This window comes from Pseudopodoces humilis, chromosome 3 (genome assembly GCF_049639895.1).
Source record: "Pseudopodoces humilis isolate 2021_Gansu_Grassland_sample_001 chromosome 3, ASM4963989v1, whole genome shotgun sequence".
NCBI lineage: Eukaryota > Metazoa > Chordata > Aves > Passeriformes > Paridae > Pseudopodoces > Pseudopodoces humilis.
In genome coordinates, this window is record NC_142202.1 from 93,687,208 (window position 1) to 93,713,506 (window position 26,299).

A 26,299-nucleotide genomic window follows, 5' to 3' on the forward strand; every position below is an offset into this window, starting at 1 on the left:
GGATAACAACTCTGGTAGCGCAAGATCCTATTATGATGAGACAATTCATAACAACTTCATTTACTAAGCATACAAAATTCCTTTTTAAACTGTCTTAAGCTTTGGAAACTCTTAATCCAGTCCTAGACAAAATCAGGTAGCTTCAGAGGCAAGACTCAGAAAGGATTCACCCACGTATACAACACCTGTCTATAACACAATATGCTTTCAGTATACAATGTTCCTTCTAAAGCTTCTCTACAGTTTATATCTGCAGAGCTCCAAGGCGTGTTCCTGCTTACAGATGTCTGGAATGCATCCTGCCACACCAAAACTGTCAGCCAAAACAAGGGATAGTTACAGTTTGAAGAAATGGCTATTTTCCTATATTTTTTTAAAGCTGCTCATGACTGGAGCATAGATTTTCAAGTGTGACACATGTAACAGCCAGCAAACCTCTGAAAGTGAGTCTCAGCACCTTTTCCAAATGCATCTTTGAGTAGCTAAAAGGCTTTCAGAATGATTTTTTTTTCTTTAAAAATATAATGCAAACTTTTAAATATCTATCAAAGTTAACTTCCAACGATGATATTTTAAAATCAATTCCTTCATCACCAGCAAATATTAACAAGACAGAGCTGAACCATGGAGCTTGATTTCCATTTCGATCTAGCTCAAAGTGACATGCTTCAAATTACACAAGAATTGTGTAAAAGAAGGACACAGACTCAGTGTTAGAGTCCTACCCACTGACCTGCTTGCTCCTATCTGAACAGTGCAGTTATTCACAAGAAGAAAGATACACTTTCTCACTTAAGAATGCCCCAGGGGTTGATTTATACATTACATTAACTCATCTTGAAGCTCCACATATTTTTTGCTACTTTTTAGATGCTGAGAAAAATCCTGCATCAGGAAAGAGAGCTTGTGTATTACAGATTGCATTAATACCCTCCAAAAAGAAAATAATTGCCATATTATGTAGCAGACAGCACATTTATGAACGATCTCTAATAGCACCATATTTCAAAGAGAAGTTTTTCACTCTTCTTTTGAGAGGCATGGGAACTAACTCAGCTTAAAGATGTTTAAATAAATATAAGGTAGATGATTTAATTTAACTAGCAGAATATTGTACATTTGCATTTATAGCTCAAGTGCTTTTCACATTGATTCTCCTCCTAACAGAGGTACACAGCACAGTTTACAGGTGCATTTAGACAGTAATAGTGAAAATCAAAGCTCAGATTAAGCTGAAATGGACTTCTGAATGTTCTCTCATACACTCAAGACAGGTGTTTTCAAAATTAAATGGGTTGCTCAGGGCCTTTGTCCCCCCAGGTTATGAAACCCCATGAAGGTGGAGGTTTCACCACCCCCCAGAGCATCCTACTCCTGAGCTTAACCAGAAACTCCAGTAAGAGTTTTCCCCGTAATCCCAACTGGAGCTGGCTTTACAGCAGCTTGCAGCCATTGCCTCTCATTCTCCTGCTGTGCACCCCTGAAAAAAGCCTGGCTCCACCTTCTTTCCACCCCCGCCTTGGGAAGCAGAAGACTGCAATTCAATCCCCCTCCATCCTTTCTTCTCAAAACTACACAAACCCCGTTCTCTCTGCCTCTTCTGACCTCTTCCCACCCCCAACCATAGCACTGGCCTTTACTGGACTTGCTCCAGTTTGCCAGTCCCTCACTTGAACTAGGGCTTCACAATGAACACTGAATCCCAGATGCAGCATCGAGACCACTGAGTAGATGCCAGTTGGTTTAACATAAAATTACATTTAAAAAATTAACAGCTTTTAAGACACAGAATATTAAGATTTGGTTCCAAAGGTATTCAAAAAATTGCAAAAAGAAAAAATCTTTATTAAACATGTGCTATTATATTCATGCATATTCCATCATAAAAATACAAATATGAATAATTGCCCTGACCTACTCAAAATGACATAGAGGTTTTAAAAATTTGGAGCTCTTTTCCCTCACATAACGTTTTCTCAAACACAGTATAACCTGTGTTTAATGACTCAAACTGCATCCTTCCAGACTCCACAGCAATCACAGGAACAAAGGGACAGCAAAAAGCTCTCAAAGTTACTTAGCTGAAAGTTTAACATTTCCCTCTGGCATCCAGATGTAAAAGGAATTTACCTGACTTGGTGCTCATCACCTTCTTTGCTTCAGATGTGGGCAGAGATAGCAGTGACTGCTGTGGGCCACAAAGTTGGTCTACAGATTGCCTCCTTTCCCCGCCTTCCCCAATATTTCTCCTGTGTGTCCCACGTACAGCAGACACAGGGGGAGAGGAAAAGGAGCTCCTGGACCCTTGAAAAAGGGCAGCTGACCCTCTCTGGTCTAAACATTTCCAATGTCTACTTCCTGATGTTTTCATCCAGTCCTTTCCTGGCAAACTGTTAGGAGGAACAAATAATTTTTACTCATATTTACTGATTGGAAGAGGAAAGATAGTTTTCCAATTTTTTAAGTTCCCAGTTTATCTGCCCACTTATAGCTGAACCAATCTATCTAGGCAAACCCCAACTATCCCAATCCTAAGGGACTACCGTTAAAAAAAACTACTTGTAGCACAACAGCATGCTTTTATTCCAGATGTTTAGCTACTAACTTTCTAAGTTTGGCACTAAAAATCAAGAAAAATCATAATAAATGCATGCATTTTCAAAGAAAAAAAAAATGCAACAAGTCCTTTATTATACTGCAATATATTCAGTTCCTTGTTGCAGTGTGTTTCTTGTTAATGGTATGTTCTGTTATCACCCAAGTTGATCGTTTGGTCCAAAGTAGACTCTCCCACCCCACGTTGTCAATCTACCCTGAGTCTCCTGGCAATCCTACCTTAGGCCCACCGCATGCTTGGAATTCCACTTTGGTAGTCCCCTAAATTTCAACGTTTCATTAGTCCATGTGACCCAATTTCACCCCCCACCTCCCTCATTGGAGGATGATTTTGTGAACCCTGCCTTTTACCCTCCCCAGGATATCTCTGATTAGCTGATGCTTTGTACCCTCCCTTTGAATCGCCTCCCTATTTCAGCTGTTGCACGCTCGCATTTTCTGTCTTTTGCCCCCAAGATTCCCCAGAACAATAAATCCTTCATTATCCCATGCAAAAGACCTCCCTCTCATCCTTGTCTCCTCAGGGTACAGACTGACAGCCAAAAGCCATAAAGCAAGTGCTCTAGTCACACCTCGGGTCATCCTGCTCCTGGGGTATGACCCACTCCTGGCGCAGGCTGAAGTGACAGAGCCAGATAAGCACCAGCCCATGTGTTAGTTCCTGACCAAGTTTGCAATGCTTTCTAAGTTTTAAGTTGATATGTAAGGAAAAAATAAAAGGAATTAAAACACCACATTAAAACCAGATGTTCATGGGCAATGTTTCTAATGCAGAGAAGTCTCCCACAGTTAAAGGAGTCAGATCTCCAATGGCAGTCACACTAGAAACCAAAATCCTCCAAGTGTGAAATGGTCCCTAAGGACAGCTCCCAATACTTCAAATTTTCCACCAACTACACTCACCTTTGACCATGGAAGCTGGCACTGAAGGAAGTACAAGTCTGTGATGTTCCACAGCAGACCTCACAAACACAATGTGCTAACACCTGCCAAACCTGTGAGACTGAGATTCTGATTCCACAGCAAAGGGCAGTTTCAACAAATGAAACAAAAGCAAAGACACCTTTATACTTGTCCAAAGACTATAGAAGATTGTCAACATTTCTTTCTCACACTCAGTTTTCCTTTCTCCTAACCTCTGGTAATTTCTTTTGCCTCCAGGACTAGGTTTCTCAGCTGCATCTACGTAAGTGATTTTGTTCAGTGATTTCCTCTAATTGTGGGACAAACAACAGACTATCAGCTCTCAGCTAAAGGATTACAAATACTGATCAACATCTGCATTTCCACTTCAACAAAACTATTTTCCAACAGTCACTACTTGTGCAGAAGTCAGAATGCAACAAAAATGGGACTGGCACAAACTGCCAAAACTACAAGGCAGTGCAGCATTCAGAGCTGGGGGCACAGTACTTATGTACTGAGCTCCCAAAGGGCACATGCTGCTAAGCTTTCTCAGCTCTATCACCCTAAGAACTGTACAAGTGCCTCACATACCTTCTCTTTAGGGTGTGTGCACTGTAACTGCAGCAACATCAGGAGTCTTCATTCTTAACACTGCAGAGAGAACGAATATTTTACAATAGGAAACAGAAGCTGAATCAAGGAGGCTGATTTCCAACAAACTAACTTGTGGAGAAAGCTTAGTCCAAGCAGAAATGCAATGTCTCTGAGAAAGCCTGAAAGTCTAAAAAACAAACTAAAAAAAACAATATCAAAACAAGAAAAGTTGCCAAGGCAAAACTCATGAATGTCTAAAATCCCCTTGTTTCCACACCACTTAGTGAATATTGCTGTATAATGCCCAACTGAGTATTCCACCTAGAACTACAGAGCTCCCACTGGGAAGTAAATCTTGCTGAAATTTGATATAAAGATTCTTCCAGTAGGGCAGAGAAATAACAAGATAAAAGAAGGCAGAAGGTAGAAGGTTAATTTCCCATTTTTTCCTGCTGTAGCTCAAGAAGGCTCTCTTACAGACAGAAAAAATAAAAACTGATTGTACAATTTGCTCTCCATACAAGTTATTCCTAAGAAACATAGACAGTAAATTTTTTTAAGAGGTGTCTACAGTGAGTATGAATGAAGAAGCCATTTATATTATGACAGCTTCCCATCCCATGCTGCGAGTAGAGAAGTCTGTATCAAGACTGGTTCATTATTTCTTTTAATGTATATTTGATTTTATTAATAGCTAAGAGTCCTGTTCTATATGAATTTTATTCTTAAACTTAGCAAAGAAAATTACTGAAATTGCAAGCAATGGAATAAAAAACGAAGTACATAGGTTCAGGTAGAAAATTAATAGGAAGACCAATTCCTGGCTCAGTTAAAGTTGAGCGACATTCTATTTCTTACAGCAATTCTAACAAGGTCAGATCTGCAGAGATGCACATTTTTCAGAATGAATAGAGAATCCACTTTGATAAAAGCTACTTTGCTTATCTGCTCCCTTTTCTCATATCAAACAGTATCCTGCTCAAGGCCAGAGAAAATACAGCAGCAGCAAGCCCTGAATAAAAAGCGATTTAGAGAGACATGCCAAAAAACATGGCTGAAGATTGGTTTTCTAATCTTCCTTTTTAAAGGGTTTGACTTACAACATTTCTTCACCTAGATTCCTGCTCAGTACATTACCTAGAGGAAGAGAAAGGAGGAGGGAAGCAAAGATTGCATTTGTAGATCTGTCCAGAGGATCCTGATCACAGTGAAATCAGCACTGTTATATTTTTTGTATTTAAGTTCCTCCCCTCTACAGATTATTATTGCAAGGCAAATTACAGAATTGATAAATTTGTTCAGGTTGGCAGGAGGTCATGTAGTCCAACCTGCTGCTCCAAGCCAGGCCCACTACAAAGTGAGACAAGGCTTCTTTATCTGCTGAGATTCTGAAAAATCTCTAAAGACAGACTGCACAACTGTCAGGCATCCTGCTGCCTTGTTTTGTTGTCCTCCTAGAAAAAAACATTGACCTCATATCTAGCCAGAACTACACTTACTTCAGTTATGACCATAGCCTGTGGTCCTGTCCCCTTCTTCATAGCCTGCCAGCTGGTGGGAGTACACTGCCAGGCCCCCATGAAGATTCTTTCTCCTCCAGGGCACTGCTGCCATTCCCTAGCATTGTAGCAGCCTTGTGCTGAACTTGCTCAGTTTTACCCACATCTTTCCTGTACTGCGGTGAGGTGTGGACACAAAACTGGATGCAATACTGCAGATGTGGTTTGACAAGTGCTGAGTGAGAGGAACCTTTCCCCTCTGAGAAGACATTGGTGTGTAACCTTACCCTCCTCATTGCTGAATTCCGCAGAGTTCTTGCCAGCCAGCTCCTCCAGTCCACCCAAGTCCTTCTGAATGACAGCCTGAATCTCAAGCACATCCACTGTCCACCCCTTTCCCCCAGTTTAGTGTCACTTGCAAGCTCCATGAGCAAGGGCTGGTGGACTTTCACTTCATGCATAACATTAAACTGGACACATCCTATGATGGAAAGCTGGGGCTCTCCACTGTTTACCAGCCTCAACCAGCCACCTCCAAAACCAACCATCCCACCAGGCTTCCACCCATCCAGCAGCACACCCACCTAGATCACAACCACATTGTGCAAAAGGCCTTGCTGAATCCAACACAAGCATATGGTTTTATTAAGCTCAGTAGCAATATATTTACTTTACAAATAGAAAAGCCATGACCTACAAATATATATATATAAAGTAAACCACAGAAAGGAAGAGGTTCCCAAACATGCACTTAGGACACCTAACCTTTCTAGTGAATGAGCCTTGCTCCTGTCTTTTGTCCTGGCAACTGTCTGAATACCCAAAATAAGAAGACAGGCATCACCCCAGGATTTGCTGACCATCCTGAAGGTCAAGAGTACCATAAAAAATTGCAAGCCTCTGAAAAATTAAAAGGAAACATTGGCATTATATGCTTTAAGTCAAGAATGATCTGTTTTCTTCTGTGCCACACAAACTAGAAAACTACATCACTGGATCAAGACAAAGATCCTTCATGTCCCACATGCAAGCAAAATAAAAATATATTAATATTAAGAGCATTTTTCTTAATTTCTGCTATAATTTGATAGCAATCTTCATCTGGAAAAGTAATCATATTTCTGCAATTTCCTTTTTATAATTTAATTCAGATTAATCCTTTTCAATGTCGGATATGAAGAACTATCTTAATTGGCAATATCCTCATCAAGGTTTCTGTTTTTTAATCAGAGAAGATTCTCATATGCTGCAGCACACTTCAATTGTGACGTAAATACATATTATTATAATACATGTGCAATTAGAATTATTATGGCCAGAGTTTAGAAATGCTTTTAATAAAAATGTACCAAAATATCATTTAGTATTGTAATTCTGATCACCCTTACATGTAGAATACAGTAATTTTGTCACAGGGAGTATATCCCCTCTGAAATATGGTTTCATTCTCCAGCAAGTCAAGGTCTTAACTTAAAAAAAAAGAGCCACAGAAATGTTATTTATGGACACAGTCAATAAAGCATTTTTTCCCCTCCAACTGTACATTAGTCAGACATTCATTACAAAAGCAGAAAGTCTTGTTTCAACTTGCACTAAATCTGTCCATCCTACTTTTACAAAGCATAGGTTGTCTTTCAAAATACTGATGACAACTGATGAAAATTTCCACCAGAAGCTGTTTCCAACAATGTAAGTGAAAGGATACACTGAAATGGATATTCAGTTACTACGGCCTGCAAACCAGGTCCTGACAGAGATGCTTTACTTAAACATTTTCAGCTCTTTGGGTACTACTGTCCTTGGAAAAGTAACCATGATGTTTCTCATTGAGGACAACTCATTCTATCTGATCATTAAAAAATCATCCAGTTGAACAAATGTATTTCACTTGATGAATAAATATATTAAGAACATAAATAGAGTCTTATTACTGGGTTTCAAAAATATATGGAGTAAAATGTGGAAATACATTTCTAATAACAACGTTAAAATGTACACTCTATAAAAATAACACTATTTTCATTGATTTTCTAACACCAAAATTTTATTTAAATAAATCAGAAATCAGGTAATGCAGCTGTTAAATCATTAATTACAGGAAGAATCAAAATTACTAATAGCACCTGCTAAGAACAGCCCTTAGCTTCAAAAAATGTATAATGGAAGACAGATTCTCACAGAAGTGTAAGTTCTACATCTAGTCCAAACATCAGCAGTCTTCACTCTTTCTTTGACTTAGAAATTATCTAGTAGACATCTTTCTTCTCAACCTTCTACAATTTGAAAGTGAAGTTTTTAAAACTTGGCTTAGTCAATCCACAGTTTGCAACAATACTGAATATTAAGTATGAAATTCTAAAAGGACACTGAAGATAAGACTGAAAATTGCTTTAGATAAGTGACAAGTATAAAAACTAGAGACATAGGCTCAAGACTCACTGTAATCCTACCAGGAAATCTAAATATTGCCATCTACTTCTCATTAAGTTATTATCCCATTTTACAGATGAGAAAGTAATGTTTACCCTCTTTCTTGGAAGTTTTTGAGATGTACAGTTTGTATCTCTAAGAAAAAAATATTCATATGATTTCTGCAATTTTTTTAATACATTTCGAGAAACAAGAGATTACAGAAGAGAAACAAGAGTGAATATTTGACCTTGAGCTTGGATCCTAATAGTTCACATTCATGGTTCAGTCCCAAGTAACAAATATTGTACAGTACAGTAAGTTACTGAAACAGATTTTCCCAAGATAATGCCCCTATTCAGCAGTACGTAAGTAGAACAATTTATTTTGCTCTGCTTAACTGCTTCACCCACGCATTTGACATTAAGCTTCAGGCTTCCTGACTGAGCAGTGAACATGTAGGACATAATCAATGTTGTGCAGTTATGCATCACTTCCCACAGCTTTGCTGATTCAGGCATTTCAGAATAAACATGAATCAAGTTTTTGATCTAAAAACACAAGTTCAAAAACATATTTTTCAACTCTTGTTTAGCATTACTTATCATCACTCCCTTAAAAACAATTTCTACTTTTACATGTTCCTGGTTTCTAAATAACTTACACTATTTTGGTTCAAGTAAAACTCAAGATTCTTTATGATAAGGAAGTGTCCAATGGATTGAAATCTCAAAAGATGCTAATAATAATACAGCAGTTTTCTTCCATGGCTATGTGACAGAACTGGAGTCACAATATTCTGCTCTTTGTAAATCACACGCTCTCACGTACAGTGACAGTACTGAGAAATATTTGAGAACAAAAAGAATACTAAGACATAGCTGTACAGGTCCATACCGAGAATTCTGGTTTACCCTGCTCATGTGCCTCCAACCTCCTTATGATAAAGAGCCTCTCTCCTGCATGATACACCTGCAATCTCCCCTAAGTAATTCTCAGGCCTCAGTTTATGAACCAATCCCTGAAAATTTCCAAGCATCCAGGCTTACAGCTTTTCTAGTCGCTGAACTACTTCTAGATTCAGAAATGAATTTACCAATATTAATTCTCCACTAACAGATGCAATAACAAGAATGACATTGTATTAAAAGGAATGGGAGTAGGAAAAAAGTGGGGGAAAAGGATATGTAATAAATGCTGATTTAAACCAAATATGATCTGAGATATGAAAAATGCCTTCCTCACATGTTGTCAAATACATACAAAATGAAAGACTAATTCATACGACTATCAATGAAACCTCATTTATAGTTTCATTATAACACGCAAAATGTTCAAAAAGTAAGAACAATTGCACTCACAGTGTTTAACACTGTAACTCCAAAGGAAGTTTCTCTAAGGTACAATTGCCGCAATGGATATTCTACAAGAAGCATCCAAGGATAGCCTGAAACTGCACTTACAGCTCAAAAAACCTTCAGGAAACTGAACTTACAGAAAGATAGTTTAACAAATACCTTTTAGAGACCATATGACAAGTCCATGGGATCCCTTCTAACATTCTAAAGGGAAACTGTAAAAATGGAAATACATAAAAATCTGAAATAGAAGTCACTGTACACAAGTGGAAACAAAAGTACCATCCCACATATGTAAAATGAAGAAAATAAGTACCTCACATAGCTCATTTCTCCATAACATACAAAATTGAGAACAGTGTACTACAGATGCACAAATAAACTGACTGCATATAAAAAGTCTGAATCAAAAGTCTGAAAGTCTGAATCAAAACTAGCCCTCCTTCTTCTGGACTGCAGCTTTTGCTTCCTGGATGCTTCAGAAATAGACTGAAGTTTATAAATTTTCTACATCAGATTCTAAAAAATAATTTCTAATTTATATAGAAGCAGTTAATAGACTTCCTGTTTTACAACTAAGTACTGTACTATTCCCAATTGCATTAAATTCCATTAACAATTATGAAGTTTAACAATAGCCCTTCAGATTTGTTGTGTTTCTTCAAATGTTTATAAACTATGCAATGATTCCTAAACTGCTCAGAATCAACTGAAGAACTTCTCTGTTGTTGAGATTTCTTCACAGAATCATAGAATGGTTTGGGTTGGAAGGGACCTTAAAAATCATCCAGGTTCCAACCCTCTTGCCATGCATGAGACAGGGACATTTTCTACCAGACCAGGTTGCTGTTGCTCAGAGCCCCATCCAAGGGGCCTGGCAAGATAAAGCTTGTTTTACAGTATTTCAGTATGGGAAAGGATTTTTGCAGTCTATTGATGAGTAAAATGAGTAAAATCATAGCCTATCTGCTAAGCATTAGCATAGCTCAGGGTCAAAGAGAGCTCCTCAGCATGGAGGGTAGGAGGCAACTCCCTGTTCAGTACTTTAGTGTGCTCATAACTGGCCTGTCAGATTGGCTCTGCACAGGACTCGTACATTTGGCTTCTGTGTCTTGGAGCTGCAACACCAGACCGCACGCACCCATCACGCAGCACTGAGGCTCCTCTCCATATCCTGTAGCATACCAGCTCCTGAAGCCCAAACCCATAGTCCTTTCTCCTACCACATCCATCTGTGGGTACCAGCCACAGAAGCCCCACACACTGGGCACCCAGTACCATCACAAGACACCTGTCATCATTCACACACTAAGTCACATCTCATGTACAATGCCACAGGTAATCTAAGGAATCCATAGAATATATCATAAAAATCTTGAAATCTCACTGTAAAGCCTCTGGAAATATCAGATTTCAAGGTAGTATCTAAAGAACTACTGTTCATAACCAGATAAACACATGTAACTAGTTCATGGAGTACTAAGCCTGAGGGTGAGAAGAAAAAAAAAGAAAAAGAAAAAAGACAAGAGGGATTAAACAAAGCAAGTCAGATAGATTATCAAGATCAAACAGATCACCCAAGTGAAAAGAATGAAGGGCCCATTGAAGAAAACGGCTGAACAGCCAGAACCTCTGCCTGAATAATGGGCTTGAAGTTGTAGGCGCTGAACATGTCCCCACATTCAGGCAATAAACCTCTGTCTCCTGAGTGCCAAGAGAAAATTTTAAAAATGTTATACTTCATTTCTACCACAGAACAGATTGCTCATTGGGTTTCACCAAGCAGAGTGAAGGCTTTTAGGAAAAATATATTTTATTTATAATAAAAATGGCTATAAACTAACACATGTTGGTATAACCTCACTGTATTTATTTTGCATGAAACAGTTTTTAAGCAATGCTTTTTATTTCCTGACTCATGAAAAAGAAGACCACAATCCTACACCTTTTTATGCTAACAGTTAAACTGCAAGACTGAAAAAAAAATTACTTTTTACATTGCAATTAAACAACTTAAAACCTGCTAGCTCAAGGTAAAAACCATGATCTTAGTATCTTTGGGAAAAAAAAAAAAAAAAAAGGATTGAAGAAATATGTAAATGAAAGAGGACAGAATTTAGGATGAATAAAATTGTTTTGGCCAAAAATACAAGCACCACCTAAAAATCTTTAAAATAAACCTTTGCTGTGGTCTAATTATTAATAGCTGCCTTTCCAAGCACTTGGTACTGCCTACTGACACAGCTTGCTCACTCACTCGTCCAGTGCATGACTGGGCAATCTTTAAAGCTCTTCTGACTTTACCCTGTAAGCACAGTGTTATGTAGAAAAAGCAACTACATGGTCCGGGATCACCACAAACAACTATGTAACTTCTCCAATACTTGCACCGTTAATTACAAAGAAACCAAAGAAAAAAATACATAAAAGGACAGTGTTACTGTGAAGAAGTATTTTTCCCCCGTTTCAAGAAAACCAATTTAATTGCAGATGCCAACTAAAAACCTGGTTAACACCAGCTTTGAAGAACGGGGAAGGAAAGGAACTCCAGCCTCTACCGGAGTTCTATTTTCCACAGCCGTGTCTGTAGCTGATGGAGAGGGGAGGGAGGCTGGAACCGGCGGCTCCCCACACCCTGGAACACGAGAAAGCCCCTGCGAAAACCTCGCGGAAAAAACTTCACCGCAGTTCAACAGCGAGAAGTTTGGCCAGGGCGTTTTACGGATCCCTCGCACCTTCCTTCAGTGACCCACCTCGCACGGGCAAAGACTATTTAATGAGAACCTCACACCATGCGTCTCCCCTTCCTCCCCCGCGGCGGTGTCCATCGGCTGCTGCCCCGGGCCCCCGCAGCCCCAGCGAAGCAGCCCCCGCCCCTGGAGGGCGTCTCCGCACCAAACATCGAGCCCACCCTCCGAGGACCAAACTTTCCGTGACAACACCGGAGCACGACCCCGGCGCGAAGCGAGCACCCACCTCCTCCACCGCGGCGGGAGCCGCCGCCAAACGCTCCGAGGCGGGCGGCGCCCGGCACCACCCGCTCCGCCCCCCCCCCCCCGGGCCCCCGCGGCCGCCCCGCTGCCCGGACACGTCACTCACCGTGGAGCTCGCACTGGCCGCCGGGCGGAGCTCCTGAGCGCCGGCGGGAGCCGCCCGGCCCGCCCGGCCCTGCCCCGGGCCCGCCCCCGCCCCGCTGCGCCCGCCGCTGCCGTCAGCGCCTGCCCGGGGCCGCCTCGTTGGATCCCCGTTGGCCCCGGCGGTAGGGCCGGCCCGAGCCGGGGCGGGGCGGGGCGGGCATCTCGTGTCCCCCCGGACCTCGCCGCATTCCTGCCGCCGAACGTGACGCCGCCCCGGGGCGGGAGCAGATCCCGCCGCTCGGCCCTGCTGGCGGGCACAGCCCCCGAGGCGTCGGGGCAAGCAGCGGAGACGTGAGGCTGAGGGCAGCCGGGTCCAGGGCTGGACAGCTGGGCACACTCGGCCTCATGCTCACGAATAGCCCCTGAACACGCCAGGGTACAAGCTGGGCCACGGCGCTATTTTGGGTTTTAATCTCATTTATAACTTGAAATCCAGTAATAGTTTTCAAATAAATGCTCTCTAGAGACGCTGGCATCTCATGGCGAACATTTTTGATTTTTGCATCCCTTGCATGACAGTCCTCACAGCGAGTATTCCTGCAGACCACTGAACAAGGCAACCACAAAGCCACCCAAAGCCGGTGCCACTTAAGCATGGAATGCTTGTCCTGAGAGTATCACTTGTACATTCAGGATTGACCATACCAGTTAGTTAAAATACAAAAAAAACTTTACAAGATGCAATCATTTTGCAAATGTGTACCTTACAATATATCTGTGTACACATCTGACAAACTTCAATAAAAATAAATGCTCTTAAGTACATTATAAATTCTTGAATAAATTATAAGTCATTACAACTAAATTTAATGTTGTTAAGTATTATCTAAAAACTTTGGACCACTTTTAAGAATGAAATCTTCAAGCTAAATGCTGCTGTTCAAAAATCCATGCATCATCCAGCAGTGATCCCCGCCTATTTAAGTAAACTCATTCTACAGTGAGTCATAAAGCACACTCAGTAAATAGTAAATTCATTGTCATTAGAGGAAAACATTACTAGAAAATGGTGGCATTTGATTAATCTGCCTTTCCCCTACATTTTTTCTTTGTCTGTAGTTTAACAATACAGATTCACAATTGTCCAAGTCTTTGTGGGGGTTCATACAGTCTAAATCACAAAATTTTTAAACTATTCCTTTCAAAAAACATTCCCGTTTTCACTAATTTATTTCTTTTTAGTGCAGTTCATCATGGCATAGACTGAAAAAAGCTTTCACGTAGCTCTACAGGTTCTATGTAAGAAAGCAAACAAGAAAATTGGGCCATATGTAAAAGTTAAGGCCAGGAATACCCATTATGGTGTTCAGTTCACATCAGAGACCACCCAGTTCAATCAGAGACCATTTCATCCTGTTGCTTCTGTAATTTTTAAAATATGTTGCATTTCACTCACACCAAGCTGTCATTTCAGGAGCTGAAATAGTGGGGAATCCATCTTTGGCAAACTGTTTAATAGTACTTACCACGAGAGGCCACTTTAAAAAGTGACCAAGGACAACTAGCTTGATTCTGTAATTCAAAATACCATTTACTAGCAATATCCTTCTCCTTTTGAAACCTATCTCACAATCTATGTGCATTAAATTCTCCCTTTTATAATTACTTTTCAAAGATTCTATTTCACAATTTTCTTAGACAAAACTGAAATCCTTCTTTAAGACATTTTGTGACCCCTTTTGATCTTTGACAGGTCCTTTTTTTGATTCTGGTGATCATACATATATTCCAATAAAAGGTGGCTGTAGAAACCTTGTTGGACAAATCCAGCAATAGCAGATCAATTTATAAAAAAGAAAAAAAAAACCTAACTTTCTAAATAACTTGCACTTTCTTACTGTTTTATAAGGCAACAGCCTACTAGCAGTAATAATTAGCACCCTAATCATTGCAATCAGAAATTCATTATTTATCCACCCATAATTAGTTGTTGACAATTAGACTACAGATAAAGGCTGTCTCTGCTGTTAACATGATGCTTTTTACAACCAGATTCCAAGAAGGTGATGTTCAAATTGGTTTTACTGGTGATAGTTGCATGAGGCCACACCAAAATTTACTTACTGTCATTTCTGATTACTGGGGCTTCAGCAAAGATGCTTCACCTCCAAGCTACTGCACATAAGCCATCTACCCCCTGCATCTTCACCGTACAGCTACACTATCTATCAATTCCAGCTCATGTACCAGGCATCTGAAGGACACCATCAGCCCCGGGTGGTGACCTGACCCCCTGCAACACAATGCCATGAAGATGGGGTGCCTTTTTTCTCTCTCCATGGAAATTGGCATGGTTGGATGTACACCTAAATTTATGACACCTAAGATATCAGACATCATTCAAGTAGCTTGTTTTCCAAAATACTGCATGAAATCTGAACAAAACAACTAAAATTTAGGTTATCAAGTTCCCCAAGAAAGCCTAGTTTTCTCAGATTCTTCCATTTAACAGCTGATGTAGCTGGCACTTTTTCCTAGGGAGTATTCATCCACTGGAAATTCTGTTGTTCCCAGCTGTGTCCCCCATGAAGACAGTACATCATTTGCTTACTGTAATCCCTCAGAAACAACACCAAGCCAAGACATCCAATGAGCTTGCTTAACCTGAGCATCTGAAGAACACATGCTGGAGCCTTGTAAAGTTACAGGTCCCTCTACTTTCCTTACAAAACCAGACTGACTTATTTATTTATATATACTATATAATATTTCTTTTAAAAAAATAAAAGCAAACCACAGTTTTCCTAAATTCAGACTATTACATCAAAAGCAACATTTGGGTTTATAAAAACACTGCTTATTCACATTCTGCTTTGATGCCTACTGCTGACTCGTCTTCCACATCTTCCTGAAGCACCAGCACCACTACTGGGAGACTCTGTTCTGGGCACATTAGTACAGGTTAACCTGACAATAGAATTTTATAATATTGTGATCTTTTACCAGCACTAGAACTTCTTTCATAAATGCATTTCATTTCACTTCTTTCCTTCTTTTATGAGGAGTATTTGCAAGTCAAATTCTCAGACTGCCAATTCAGACAGACTAGGTATAAATTTTCCTACATTTTAATATTTCTCAGGAGCTCCTTGTTTGTCATAGGAGGTACATAAGTGATAGTACAGCTGATACCATAACTTCTTGTGATGGGTTGACCCTGGCCAGCAACCAGACCCTCACCCAGTTGTTCTCTCATTCCACACTGGGGGAAGGATTGGGGAAGAAAATAAAATGGAAATCTTGTAGGTCAAAAGGAAGACAAGAAGATCCCTTAGCAACTACTGTCATGGGCTGAACAGGCTCAACTTGGGGCAATTTCATTTTTTGCCAATTAAAATTAAAAATGGGATGGTAAGAAACAAAGACAAAAGTAAAAATACCCTCCCCCTCTCTGTTTTTCCTCCTCACCAGGCTCAACATCACTCCATTCCCAGATCCTTGGCCTCCTCCACCCCGAGGGGCACAGTGGGATGGGAACTGGGGTTGTGGTCAGTCAATAACCGCTCCTCCCGGTACTTCTTCCTCCTCTTGTTTCTCTTCTGCATTAGTGTGGGTGCCTCCCACAGGCTGCAGTCCTTCAGGATAAACCTGCTCCTTCAAGGGCTCCGCCATGGGCTGCAGATGAATCTCTGCTCTGGTGCCCTGGGGCAGCTTCTTGCCCTCCTTCTTCACTGAACCTGGTGCTTGCAGAGCTGTTTCTTTCATTTTGTTCTCCTCACTCCTCACTTTTCTGCATCATTTTTTGCCCTTCTTTACCTGTTTCATATGATGATGCTCCTGCCTCAGCTGTGGCTCAGCCGTGCCCTGCAGTGGGTAGTTGGATATGACTGTGTCCGGCTGGAACCGGCTGTGTCCGGCCGGGGCAGCCCCAGCCTCTCCTGACAGAACCCCCAGTGCTGCCGGGACCTGGGCACTCACACTCCAGACAGTCACATGCACAAGTTGTTTCTATAACACATTCCTACTTTCAGTTATTTCATTGTTCTCTGATGGCTCTTCTTCCTCCTGAAGCTGATAAAGGGAAAAACCTGAGTGAATTTCCTCTCAGGAGCACCACAAAGCGCTGAGGCGGTGCAACTCTGAAAGACAAAAGTTGGCAGCCTTTGGCCAACTGTTCCTAGGGGAGGAAAGGAGTTACTACAAGACTTTATATCAAATACTATGTACAACTCTAAGCTGTCAACATGTAATAAAAATGAATTTAAGTGGGAAAAGTGACAAACAAAGAGTATTAGGACGGCTGGGAAAACAAAAGAGCAGATTGATTTGTATTCATGAATACACAAAAGTCTCCAGGGGTAAAAAATAATTATGTAAGATAAAAAGGCAGTGATGATACAAAAATAAATTAAATTAGAACAGACTTTAGGCTCTTTCATCCTTGGGCAATATATTGCTTAGCAATTTTGATGTCCTAAAAAGTTTTTAAACTTAGTCTCAACTATGTCACAGTAATATCCTACTGAGAGAAATAAGGAAGAGTTAAAGCAAAAGAAAAACTACACTTTCAATATGTAACCACAACCTCATCAGCAGTATAAAATGTAACAACCAGTTCCATACACCTCATCCAAAAGCCTTTTTTCTTATTTAATTCTTAATGACTCCTTAGGAAGGCTACTGCCACTTTCCAGTATATACTTTCTACCTGTAAATATGACCCACAAAACAAGATGAATAAGCTCATTGGATGCTATCTGCCTACTCTATGCAAACCTCCATGCAAAAGTACTTTATATACTTCTGTAGTTTGTCTGCATGGCTTTCTTTTTCATGGTATCATAGTTATCACCTTGATTTACACTTAAAAGAGCCCGACAGCAGAACTGCAAGGTTCAGAAACAGGAAAGTCAACTCTCTACCTTCTATGAAGTTAGTCCTTTCTCAAGTATATTTTGTCCCCTTCTTGCTGCAAACCCCATGCTTAAACTTGAATGAGCACTTCAGTAAGAAAATGCTGTGTTCACACAGTAAACTGCTTTTAGCAGCAGAAGCAGCAAGGCAAGAGAAGGGCATTGAAGATCTATATAGCAATATATAAATCCAAGCAAATACCTGGAGCTGCCAGAATCAATTACCAGTACTAAAACCCCACAATTCTTTACAGTGGACATAGCGGTGAAAACACTGTCAGCTTACACAGCACACTAATGTGAGCCAAGCAGTCAAAGTAGCAGAGGCAATCATACAAGGAAATAAAAATTTCAGAGCAGAAATACTGCCTCTGACAAAGCTAGTATTAAATTTTCAGTCTCTCTGCTCAGGTCATATTCCTAAGGACTCAGAAGTAACCCTAACTGGCTCTAAGAACACACAATAGCAGCAAGCAGTGGCACAGCCAATTTCCTTGCTTTCTAATTTGTGGATGGGTGAGCAGGCCCCACTCCTTCCAAGCTTGGCCTATCTGCCACCTTGAACTATGAAAAAGGTCTGCTGTGGCCTTGCAGGTTTGCTGTACAATCATCATTCCACCCCACTCACCAGTGCTCAACTTAGGGAAAAGAGGAAGGCACAGTGTGCTGCAAAATACTTGTGCCTGCTCTGTGGCACCACCACCAGCAGAACATGGTAATTAGTCAATCAGATCCAGAGCATGAAATGTCTCCTCCAATACTGGAGATCCATCTGGGGGCTGACAACTACAACAGGCATAGTTTCCTTCATTAATGACCACTGCTTACATTTTTTGGTTCTAAATTAAGCAACAGTGCAATGATACAAGACCAAAAGATTGTAACTGCTGTATATAACATTGTTGGCACAAGTCTGCTCCAGTAGTTTTCTGAGAATATGTTTAACACTACCAAGTAAAATGTATTTACCTATTAATTGAAACACCCAAATAGCAAAACAATAACATTTAAATTCATTTTAGAGATTATTTACCAGAAAAAAAAGGGTATTTACCCATACCAACACTATTATACATCGTTCTTCCCATCCCAGTCTCTACCCACACATAATCTCACAGTTAGTGGAGCTGTACACAAGAATGTCTTGCTTCTGCTTCAATTAATCTTGGGGACTGTGCTGCAGAGGCAGACAATCAGTTGCTTGCACTGTGCATTCATATAAGAATAAATAAAATGCCAGTAATGATGCTGTTCCCTTGACTAACTAACTAAAAAGCATCAGGAATTAATTCCTGAAAAACATCCTGAAAGAAATGCTTAGAACTGTACTTTACTGTTTTGCAGTGGGGCAAGTTTTTGGTCTTTATGGCCATTGTTTTTATTGTTTATTTAAGGTAGCTTATACTAAACTATGAAGCATCATGTGGTACCAAATGAAGTATCTTCATGGTTAGAGCCCAATGCAAAAATGGACCACACACTTCAAATACACAAGTCAGAAGGGCCATTCCCAAGAGATGGTTTTTTAACTGTTTTTAATACATACTTATATATAGCACAGCTTCTAGTGTTCTAAACATGCTTGTGCGAATTAGACATGAAATGTTGGTGAAAGGACATTGGTTTGCAAGATTTTTATAGCTATTTTCATTTATATGACATTACCTTTGTCAAGTTTAGCATTTCAAAATAAATCACTTTTTTAGTGCATGCACTGCAAAAACTGTTTAAGCTACAAATAGCAAGCAAAAAATAACAGCCATTATTTTAATCAGTAAATGAAACTCACGATAGGCAGCTATTCAATAAAATACTTTTATTTATGTATAAAGATGCTTTTCAACAAACATTATATTGTACAAGGGAAGACTTGAGTTTGCTTAACAGTTTTAAATTCACTTTAAGGGGGAGTCTCCCTGAGGTTAAAGAAGGTTTCTTATAACTGTATCACATCAATATTTAATCCATGTTATCAGGAAAACACAAAAAGACTCTGAAAGGTTTGGACATGGATATTTAGTCAAAGATGGCAGGATGTATTGAAAACTACTAGACAAAAATATTGCAGTGATAATGTGACTACTCCAACATCATGACCAATACTGCAAGTAAGAATAAAAATCAAGAAAATTGGTGGGTTCAGGGGGGAAAACAATGACAAGTTTTGGAGATAAAAATAGGAAAGAACTGGAGGAAAACACAAACTGTTATTTAGGAATGCTGTATGAAGACAGTAAGAGCCAGATGACTGAAAAAGGTGTCTCAGATCAGATATTTTTCTTTAAAAAAACCCCAAACCAAAACAGCTGAATGCCATTAACCTCATCACAGTTTGCTGATTTGGGTTTTTGTTGTTTGGATGTTTTTAAAAAAAAGCTCCAGCTGGAAAGGTGACACAAATACCACTCCTCAATTCAGCTTGTTCAATAAGAAAGCAGAGGCAAGTCCATAGCAATCACCTTGGCAAACAAATAATACACCCAAAATCACATTATGCAAATTTTCCAAATCCACAGCAGCATACCCTGTGACCCAAACCAGACACTGCTGAAGCTAATTGAATTTTTCTAGAGGGAATTGTGGATGAGGCTGTATAAGAAGGCCCAGGACTGGGATAAATTTCACTTAATAAAATTTACAAACAAGATTTAGCTACTCTACCTTTGGGCTGAAAACGAGCACTTAGTTATAAGGGTAAATAGACACCAAAATCCTCAGTTCAAGAACTTTTTCAGACTTGTTTCAGAGCAACGTGACTTCTACAACAATAAACCAGAAAACCCTCCTAAAGGGACCAGTCAACAGAATCCAGTGAAGAATCCCAGAAGTCTGGGATTGGAAGAGACTTTACAGATTACCTAGCTCCAACCCTCCTGCTGTAGGCAGGGACACCTTCCACTACTCCAGATTGTTCAAAGCCCCATCCAACCTCACCTGGACTTCCAGGGTCAGGGTATCCACAACTTCTCTGGACAACCTGTTCCAGTGCAATACCACCCTCACAGGAAACTATTTCTTCCTAATATAATCTATCTCTCCTTCTTTTAGTTTTAAGCCATTACCCTTGTCCTATCACTACATGCCCTTATAAAAGGTCCTTTCACACTCAAGTGTAATAAAAGAGGCTCTGTTTAACAGAACTGGTAACTCCAACACAAAGCCATAAAGGAGATGAAGAAGAAAGGTCTGTATTTTTGTTGTGTTGTATTTCTTCAGCTGGACTGTAAAGTATCCTTAAAATAAAAGAAATAAAATAAGTGCTGTTATTTGCTTTATAGCTTTCTTGTTCTAGCTGGTCTACCAGTATATAGGTTAACAGGGGCTCTAACATTAACATTATATAGTTAAGACATGCAAACCCTAAGTCTTTTTGTGAAAAAACTCACACTAGGATGCAAACTAAAAAGGCTGAATTATGATGATAAAACCATAATTTTAATTTAAGATTTTAAATTCAATTAATAAAGTTATACAAATTAATAATATATTAAACTTTAGACATCTGGTACTATGACATAAATTTCCAGCTGTCTTTTTTCAGTCTCAATTAACTACTAACCCCCACCCTCCACATTATTTTATTTTAGCACATAGGAACTCCACATTCCTTAGCCAGCCACTACAAGAATTACACAGTCATCCCACACTTCTTCTGATGCTTCCATTTTCTGTTAGGATTCTTTAGAACGCTGTAGCTGGGATTTTAACAATTATTATCTTGTGTTATCCACTCCAAACCTTCAAGTTTTGAACTTCACAGAGTAGACCATCATTCTGATACCAGATGACTTTCTCTCTGCCTTTCTCCCTGGAACTCTTGCAAGCGAGGTTTGGATTCTGCAAGATATGCATTCAGATCATATTTTTTGACTCCACAGGCAAGCAATTAATCCCTATGGTTTCTTCCAAAGTCCTTTTAACATTATTCTCCCTCAGACAACTCCTCAAGACAGCTACACCATTTCAAACTTTTGAGAACCCTTTTTACTATAGGATGGCACCCAGGCAGGCAACACTGCAACTTCATTTTGCCCATCTTAAAAATAAGAAGGTAGCTCAAAATTTATATTTTATCTATCAAATATAAGCAGAATAACAGACAGGGATGCTGTGTAAAATTGCTGCGACCCTCAGCCTGGTTTTAAATGGGAAATTTCAGATATTCACCACTTCATCATTATCAACAATATCTTGATATATATTTGTGACCTAAAGTAAGCAGTTTCCTTCACATCATAGAACAGCAATTCAACTCTGTACTCACACAGAGTGAATTAGGGGACACAGCAACCTGACCACTCCCTTCACTCAGAACAAATCAAAGACATTCCCAATAAAAATTTACAAAATGGGGCTGTTTACACCAAAGAGTGCTTCCCTCACACATTTAAAACAGTATGTTCCACCACAGATCAGTCCACAAAGTCTCTAATTCATGGCTTGATCAAAAATTTTTCACAGCTTGGGCTCTCCCAGTTTTAAAGCTTTGGGAAATAAATCTGTGTAGCAGTCATGTCACACAGAGATCCAATTAACCATTTTTTTAAAATCTCATTTGTTCCAAGCATCAAAACTAATAACCCCTGTCATTCTCCTGCCACTAGGCGTCACTCTCTTCTATAGTGATTTTTATCCCTTCATCCATTTCCCAACATTTCACCCAGGAACCATCACACCAATATTTTAAGTGGGAGAATAGTTAGTCCCTATCTAAAGAACAACCCAGTTTCTCAGGTCAAGGAAAGATTTTTGTGATGTGTCAGATAAAGTGCAAAGGATTTTTAGTGTCACTTGGTATGTTCTTTAAAGTTAAATTAAAATATTAAAATAACCGAACTCCTACAGGTGATATGGGCTTTCCTCCATAGAGGAGTCACCTCAGGTGCTGAAACCATCTAAAACTAAGTGCATTCCCAAAAATAAGAGGAACCATAACAGAAGCACTAGTGGAACTAATTGCATGACCCATCATGGGGGACCTACAAATCAAATAATTTTACTAATGAAGCAGCATTTTTTTTCAAGGACAATACACAGTCACCTTCTGGTGACTTTCTGGTGTTGCCACTTGTATTTCATTGATTTCAAGTCCAGAGACCACTCAAATGGCAAATGCATTGATCTCCACATGCATGGTTTTGATGGATATGAACTCCTCCCATACTAAGGGCAACCTCGAAAAACTACAACTTTGACAACAAAAACTCAAACAATTATTTTCCTGTTCCTTAAGTGCACTTAAAAGAAAAAAAGAAAAACAAATACCCAAAAAAACCAAAGCCCATAAACCAACCAACAACAAAACCCAAAACCAGGCCATGACTGCATTCTACCACTGACCAGTTCTTCCACTTGGAATGATTCACTGACACACAGAAATTAGGTACCCATGCATACCTAACTTGGATCATAATTGATCTTAATAAACAATTTAACACAATTTTCAGTATCAGTATCTCCACCATAAGTGAAATAGGATTCAAGCTAAACTTGATTCAAGCTGAGCTTAACAGATGACTTACTGTAAAGCCACTTTGAAGCATCAGGAAAGAAAACATGTCATTAGGGAGCACATCACTACTAAATTATAAAATACTGTCCAACCTGATAAATTGTTGATGTAATTCATAACAAGGGTTGAAGTTCTTATAGGTATACACATAAGAAATACAAACAATGCTTTTCAACACTTGTGATGCATACAGAGTGCTACCAGCAGTCACTGTGTCAATGAGCTTCTTGCAAAATCTTCTAGTTTACGTGCAAAGAATGATTTTGCATTGTATTCTTCTGTTACCCTGCTGGGAAATTGTTGTTTCAATGCTATATCCTCTTCTTTTGATGTGTTTCACCGTTTAATTTTCCATTTTCCACTGCTTTATTTTCAAAGTTCCAGTCAGTTGGGCTGAGGAGTTGCTGAGTTTTTTTGTATGTCCAGTATGGGTTAAGTATTAGTGTAACAGCAAATAATCCAGAGAATAAAACAATAAAGTGAAGAAGTCCCAGATTTTCTACAATAGAATTCCAATTGAAAATACACACCCACCACATGTGGTAGGTAAGAATCATGCGGCAGTGGAACAGATGGATCATCACCCACTGGTTTGCCTTCCAGAAAAAAGTGTTAGCACAGCCAGCCTAGAAAAATAAGAACACAAAGTATGCAGAAGTGAAATTGTTACTTCAAGATAAGGAACTGAAGAATCTGTAGAACTAATACAAATATCCAGCTTTCATATACACACACTCTCAGACATTTTTTCCTCATAGTGCAGTGTTACTCCACATATATATGGCATCCCTAACTTGGTATGGATCTATACCATCCCACTGTGCGTGCACACAGCACCAAACAAACCTACATGGAGGCCAGCACAAATACCATCATGACAAAAGCAGGTATGACAATAACACAGATATCAGCTGGATAAATGCAGATTTGATGAAAAACTATCCAAACAAACCACACAGATTATCTATGAACAAGTGAAATGCATGAAAACTGTTACAAAGATAATCTGAAAATTATCACATTCTTACCTTCAGAAGCATCCAGGAAATGCATGTTGAGGGAGTACTCATCTCCAGCAACATTCCCATCAAAGGCAGATAATGTCCAGATTTCACATTAATTACTAAACCAGCCAAGCCACCAAAAGCAAGCAAATGATGAACTACCAGGAAAACATCAAATGTTCTAAAAACTATGTTGGACATGTGAACTGCTACATTTTCAAGCAAGAAAAATCCAGCTGCTATTAAACAGTTAAACCAACTCCACTTTTGCTGTGAATAGACTTTGTCAGCATGAAAAACGGGATCTATGAGCAAAGCCCATAACCCAGCAACACAACTCTGAAGTCCAAACACACCACGTGTGACTGCCATATTCCAAAACACCTTCTCCTTTGCATGCAAGGCACGGTAAGTGGTACTTCTCCAAGAAGACAACCAGTGAGACAGAAGAAATACTCCCAAGTAGATTAAAAAACCAGCAGCTAAAAATGTCAAACGAACTTCCCATAAGAGATAGTCCCAGTCAAAAATGGTCCCAAACACTGGATCTTCATTTGTAGGATTCATTTCTTCTCTTTTGACACTTCTCATGCCCACTATAGTTTCCTTCACGCCTATTTAGTCTCTTCTGTTATGCAAACCAGTAAGCATGAACTCTTTCATCTGGAACAAGGAGAAAAAATTTAAGTGAATTTTTAAGTACATCCATATATATATATAGAGAGAGAGAGATTCTAAACCATAGAGGGTTTAGAACATAACAAAGTTATGACTTTGATCCTGTTGCCATTAGGTACAGTCATCCCGAAGACAGGTAGACAGACAAAAAAAAACTTAAGCAACAAGATTTACAACTGGCCTGTGAAGTCCTTACTAGCACAAAATAATGCGGTGAAGCAAAAGCAGAGGAGGGTCAAGTAGGAAAGCAAGAAAGAAAGAGAAAATACAGGAAGAAAATCCTGTTTTGTTACTTATGAAACTTTCATTTCAACAGCATTGCGCAGTTATTTTCCTACTCCCCTGCTTCTCCTGCACTGATTTTCCAGCATTTGTTACAGCTTTGGGTGCAATTCAGAATCATAAATACAGATCCAGGACATAAAACTACAGAAAACCAATGCAGTATGGGTGACCACTTATACCAAAAAGGGGCTGTAATGATCATGGTTCAAAATAAGACTCTGCAATCGGTTTATGAACATGAAGCCACTTTCCAAAAGAACCCATATTCAAAACTGGAAAAAGAATATGGAATGCAGACAAGCAGCATTATTACATATTATTAGCAACATCAGTGTAATTAGCTGAACACCCCAGCATTAAGTGCCTCAAGTTGTCTGAAACTTCCTGAACACGCTGTAGCTCAAAAACAAAGGCTTGTGGGGAGGGAAAAGCCTGATAATACAGAAATACATAAACTCGAAGTGTTTTTTTGAACCATATAGATGATACGAGCAAGACCACCACACCCGCCGCAACCTGTGAGCGCTTAACAGCACTCTGCATATGGGAGTCTGGTCAACGCAAGTGAAAAGGCCACAAAGACCACCGAGGGCACAGCGCACGGCAAGAAGCTCCCGCCTTGCTTCAGCAGGCAGCAAATGCCATCACCACTCCCCGGGGTGCACCCTGTGGGGCACCTACTCGCCCTGCTCTTTGCTCGCAGGTGCCCCGCTCCAAGGAGGGGATGGACCGGGAGCCCCGAAGACCCTTCGGGCATTCCCTGGCATCACATTTGGCAAGACAGACTCGACGTCCCAGCAGCCCCCTCGCCCTCATCTCCCCGGGGAAAACCAGGGCAAAGCACACCAACCTCACGGCCCGACCAGGCCCTGCACAGCGCGACCCAGTACCGCCAGCCCTGGCACTATCAGGGCCGCGACAGCTCCTCCTCCCCGGCACAGACACGGCACCGACACCCTCCGTAACCCTCCCCCGCTCCCGGGGACCCCGAGCCCCTCACGCAGACCTAGGGACCAGCCCCGACGCCCAAACCCCGCTCCTCACCCACAGCGCTGCCCGCAATGACAGGACGGCCCTTCCCGGCTGCGGGACTGCCCTCCCCGGTCCCTCAAGAACAACGCCGCCGCGCCCGGCCCGGCCCGGCCCGGCCTGCCTGGGGAGGCCTCGACCCGGCTCGACCCGCCGGTCCCACGGCACCACCCGCAGCCGCCGGGCGCCCTCTACGCATGCGCCGCCCTCAGCACCAACCAGCGAGCGCGGCGGGATGGGGAGAGGGAGGCGCGGCTGTACCACTCGGGCAGGGGGGACCATGTTTACAAGGCGGCTTTCGCCAGCTGCGAGCAGGGCTGAACATTGCCATCAGGGAGAGTTTAACCCTTGAGAGGTGCCTGCTCAGCAAGACTGACAGTGGAAAAAAAATATTAGTGGTGGCATAGCCAGTACATTTA

The 26,299-nt window shown here is 40.5% G+C and overlaps 2 protein-coding genes across 7 annotated transcripts in view; both read right to left on the reverse strand.

Moving 5' to 3' along the window:
- ARHGEF10 (Rho guanine nucleotide exchange factor 10) overlaps positions 1-12,423 on the reverse strand; it is a 107,566-nt gene extending 95,143 nt beyond the window's left edge. For 2 of the 5 annotated variants that reach the window (XM_014251468.2, XM_014251467.2), the window contains exon 1: positions 12,359-12,423. The gene's annotated coding sequence lies outside the window, so the exon portion shown is untranslated. Of the gene's footprint in view, positions 1-2,130; positions 2,236-3,519; positions 3,562-4,113; positions 4,174-12,358 lie in introns of those variants that run through there. The other 3 variants (XM_088052848.1, XM_014251465.2, XM_014251464.2) reach the window with 3 other exon arrangements.
- A 6,750-nt stretch (positions 12,424-19,173) lies between these two features.
- CLN8 (CLN8 transmembrane ER and ERGIC protein) lies at positions 19,174-26,069 on the reverse strand. Of its 2 annotated transcripts, XR_001331410.2 has the most exons (4): positions 25,896-26,069; positions 23,913-24,551; positions 22,895-23,510; positions 19,174-21,209 (listed from the first exon to the last, which is right to left on the reverse strand). XR_001331410.2 is itself a non-coding variant. In XM_005521902.3 (3 exons), the coding sequence occupies exons 2-3, from the start codon at positions 24,477-24,479 to the stop codon at positions 23,196-23,198; spliced, it is 882 nt and encodes a 293-aa protein (XP_005521959.2). In that variant the 5' UTR covers positions 24,480-24,551; positions 25,896-26,069; the 3' UTR covers positions 19,174-23,195. The 2 variants fall into 2 exon arrangements, 1 of the variants encoding a protein (XP_005521959.2); XM_005521902.3 differs by having other exon boundaries at positions 19,174-23,510.
- Between the last annotated feature and the right edge of the window lie 230 nt (positions 26,070-26,299).

Bases quoted from the DNA above. Each gene is read 5' to 3' on its own strand.
- CLN8 (XM_005521902.3), bottom strand. From the start codon at position 24,479: ATGAGAAGTGTCAAAAGAGAAGAAATGAATCCTACAAATGAAGATCCA. The intron at 23,511-23,912 runs GTAAGAATGTGA...TTATTTTTCTAG, and splicing joins TTTCCTGGATGCTTCTGAAG to GCTGGCTGTGCTAACACTTT.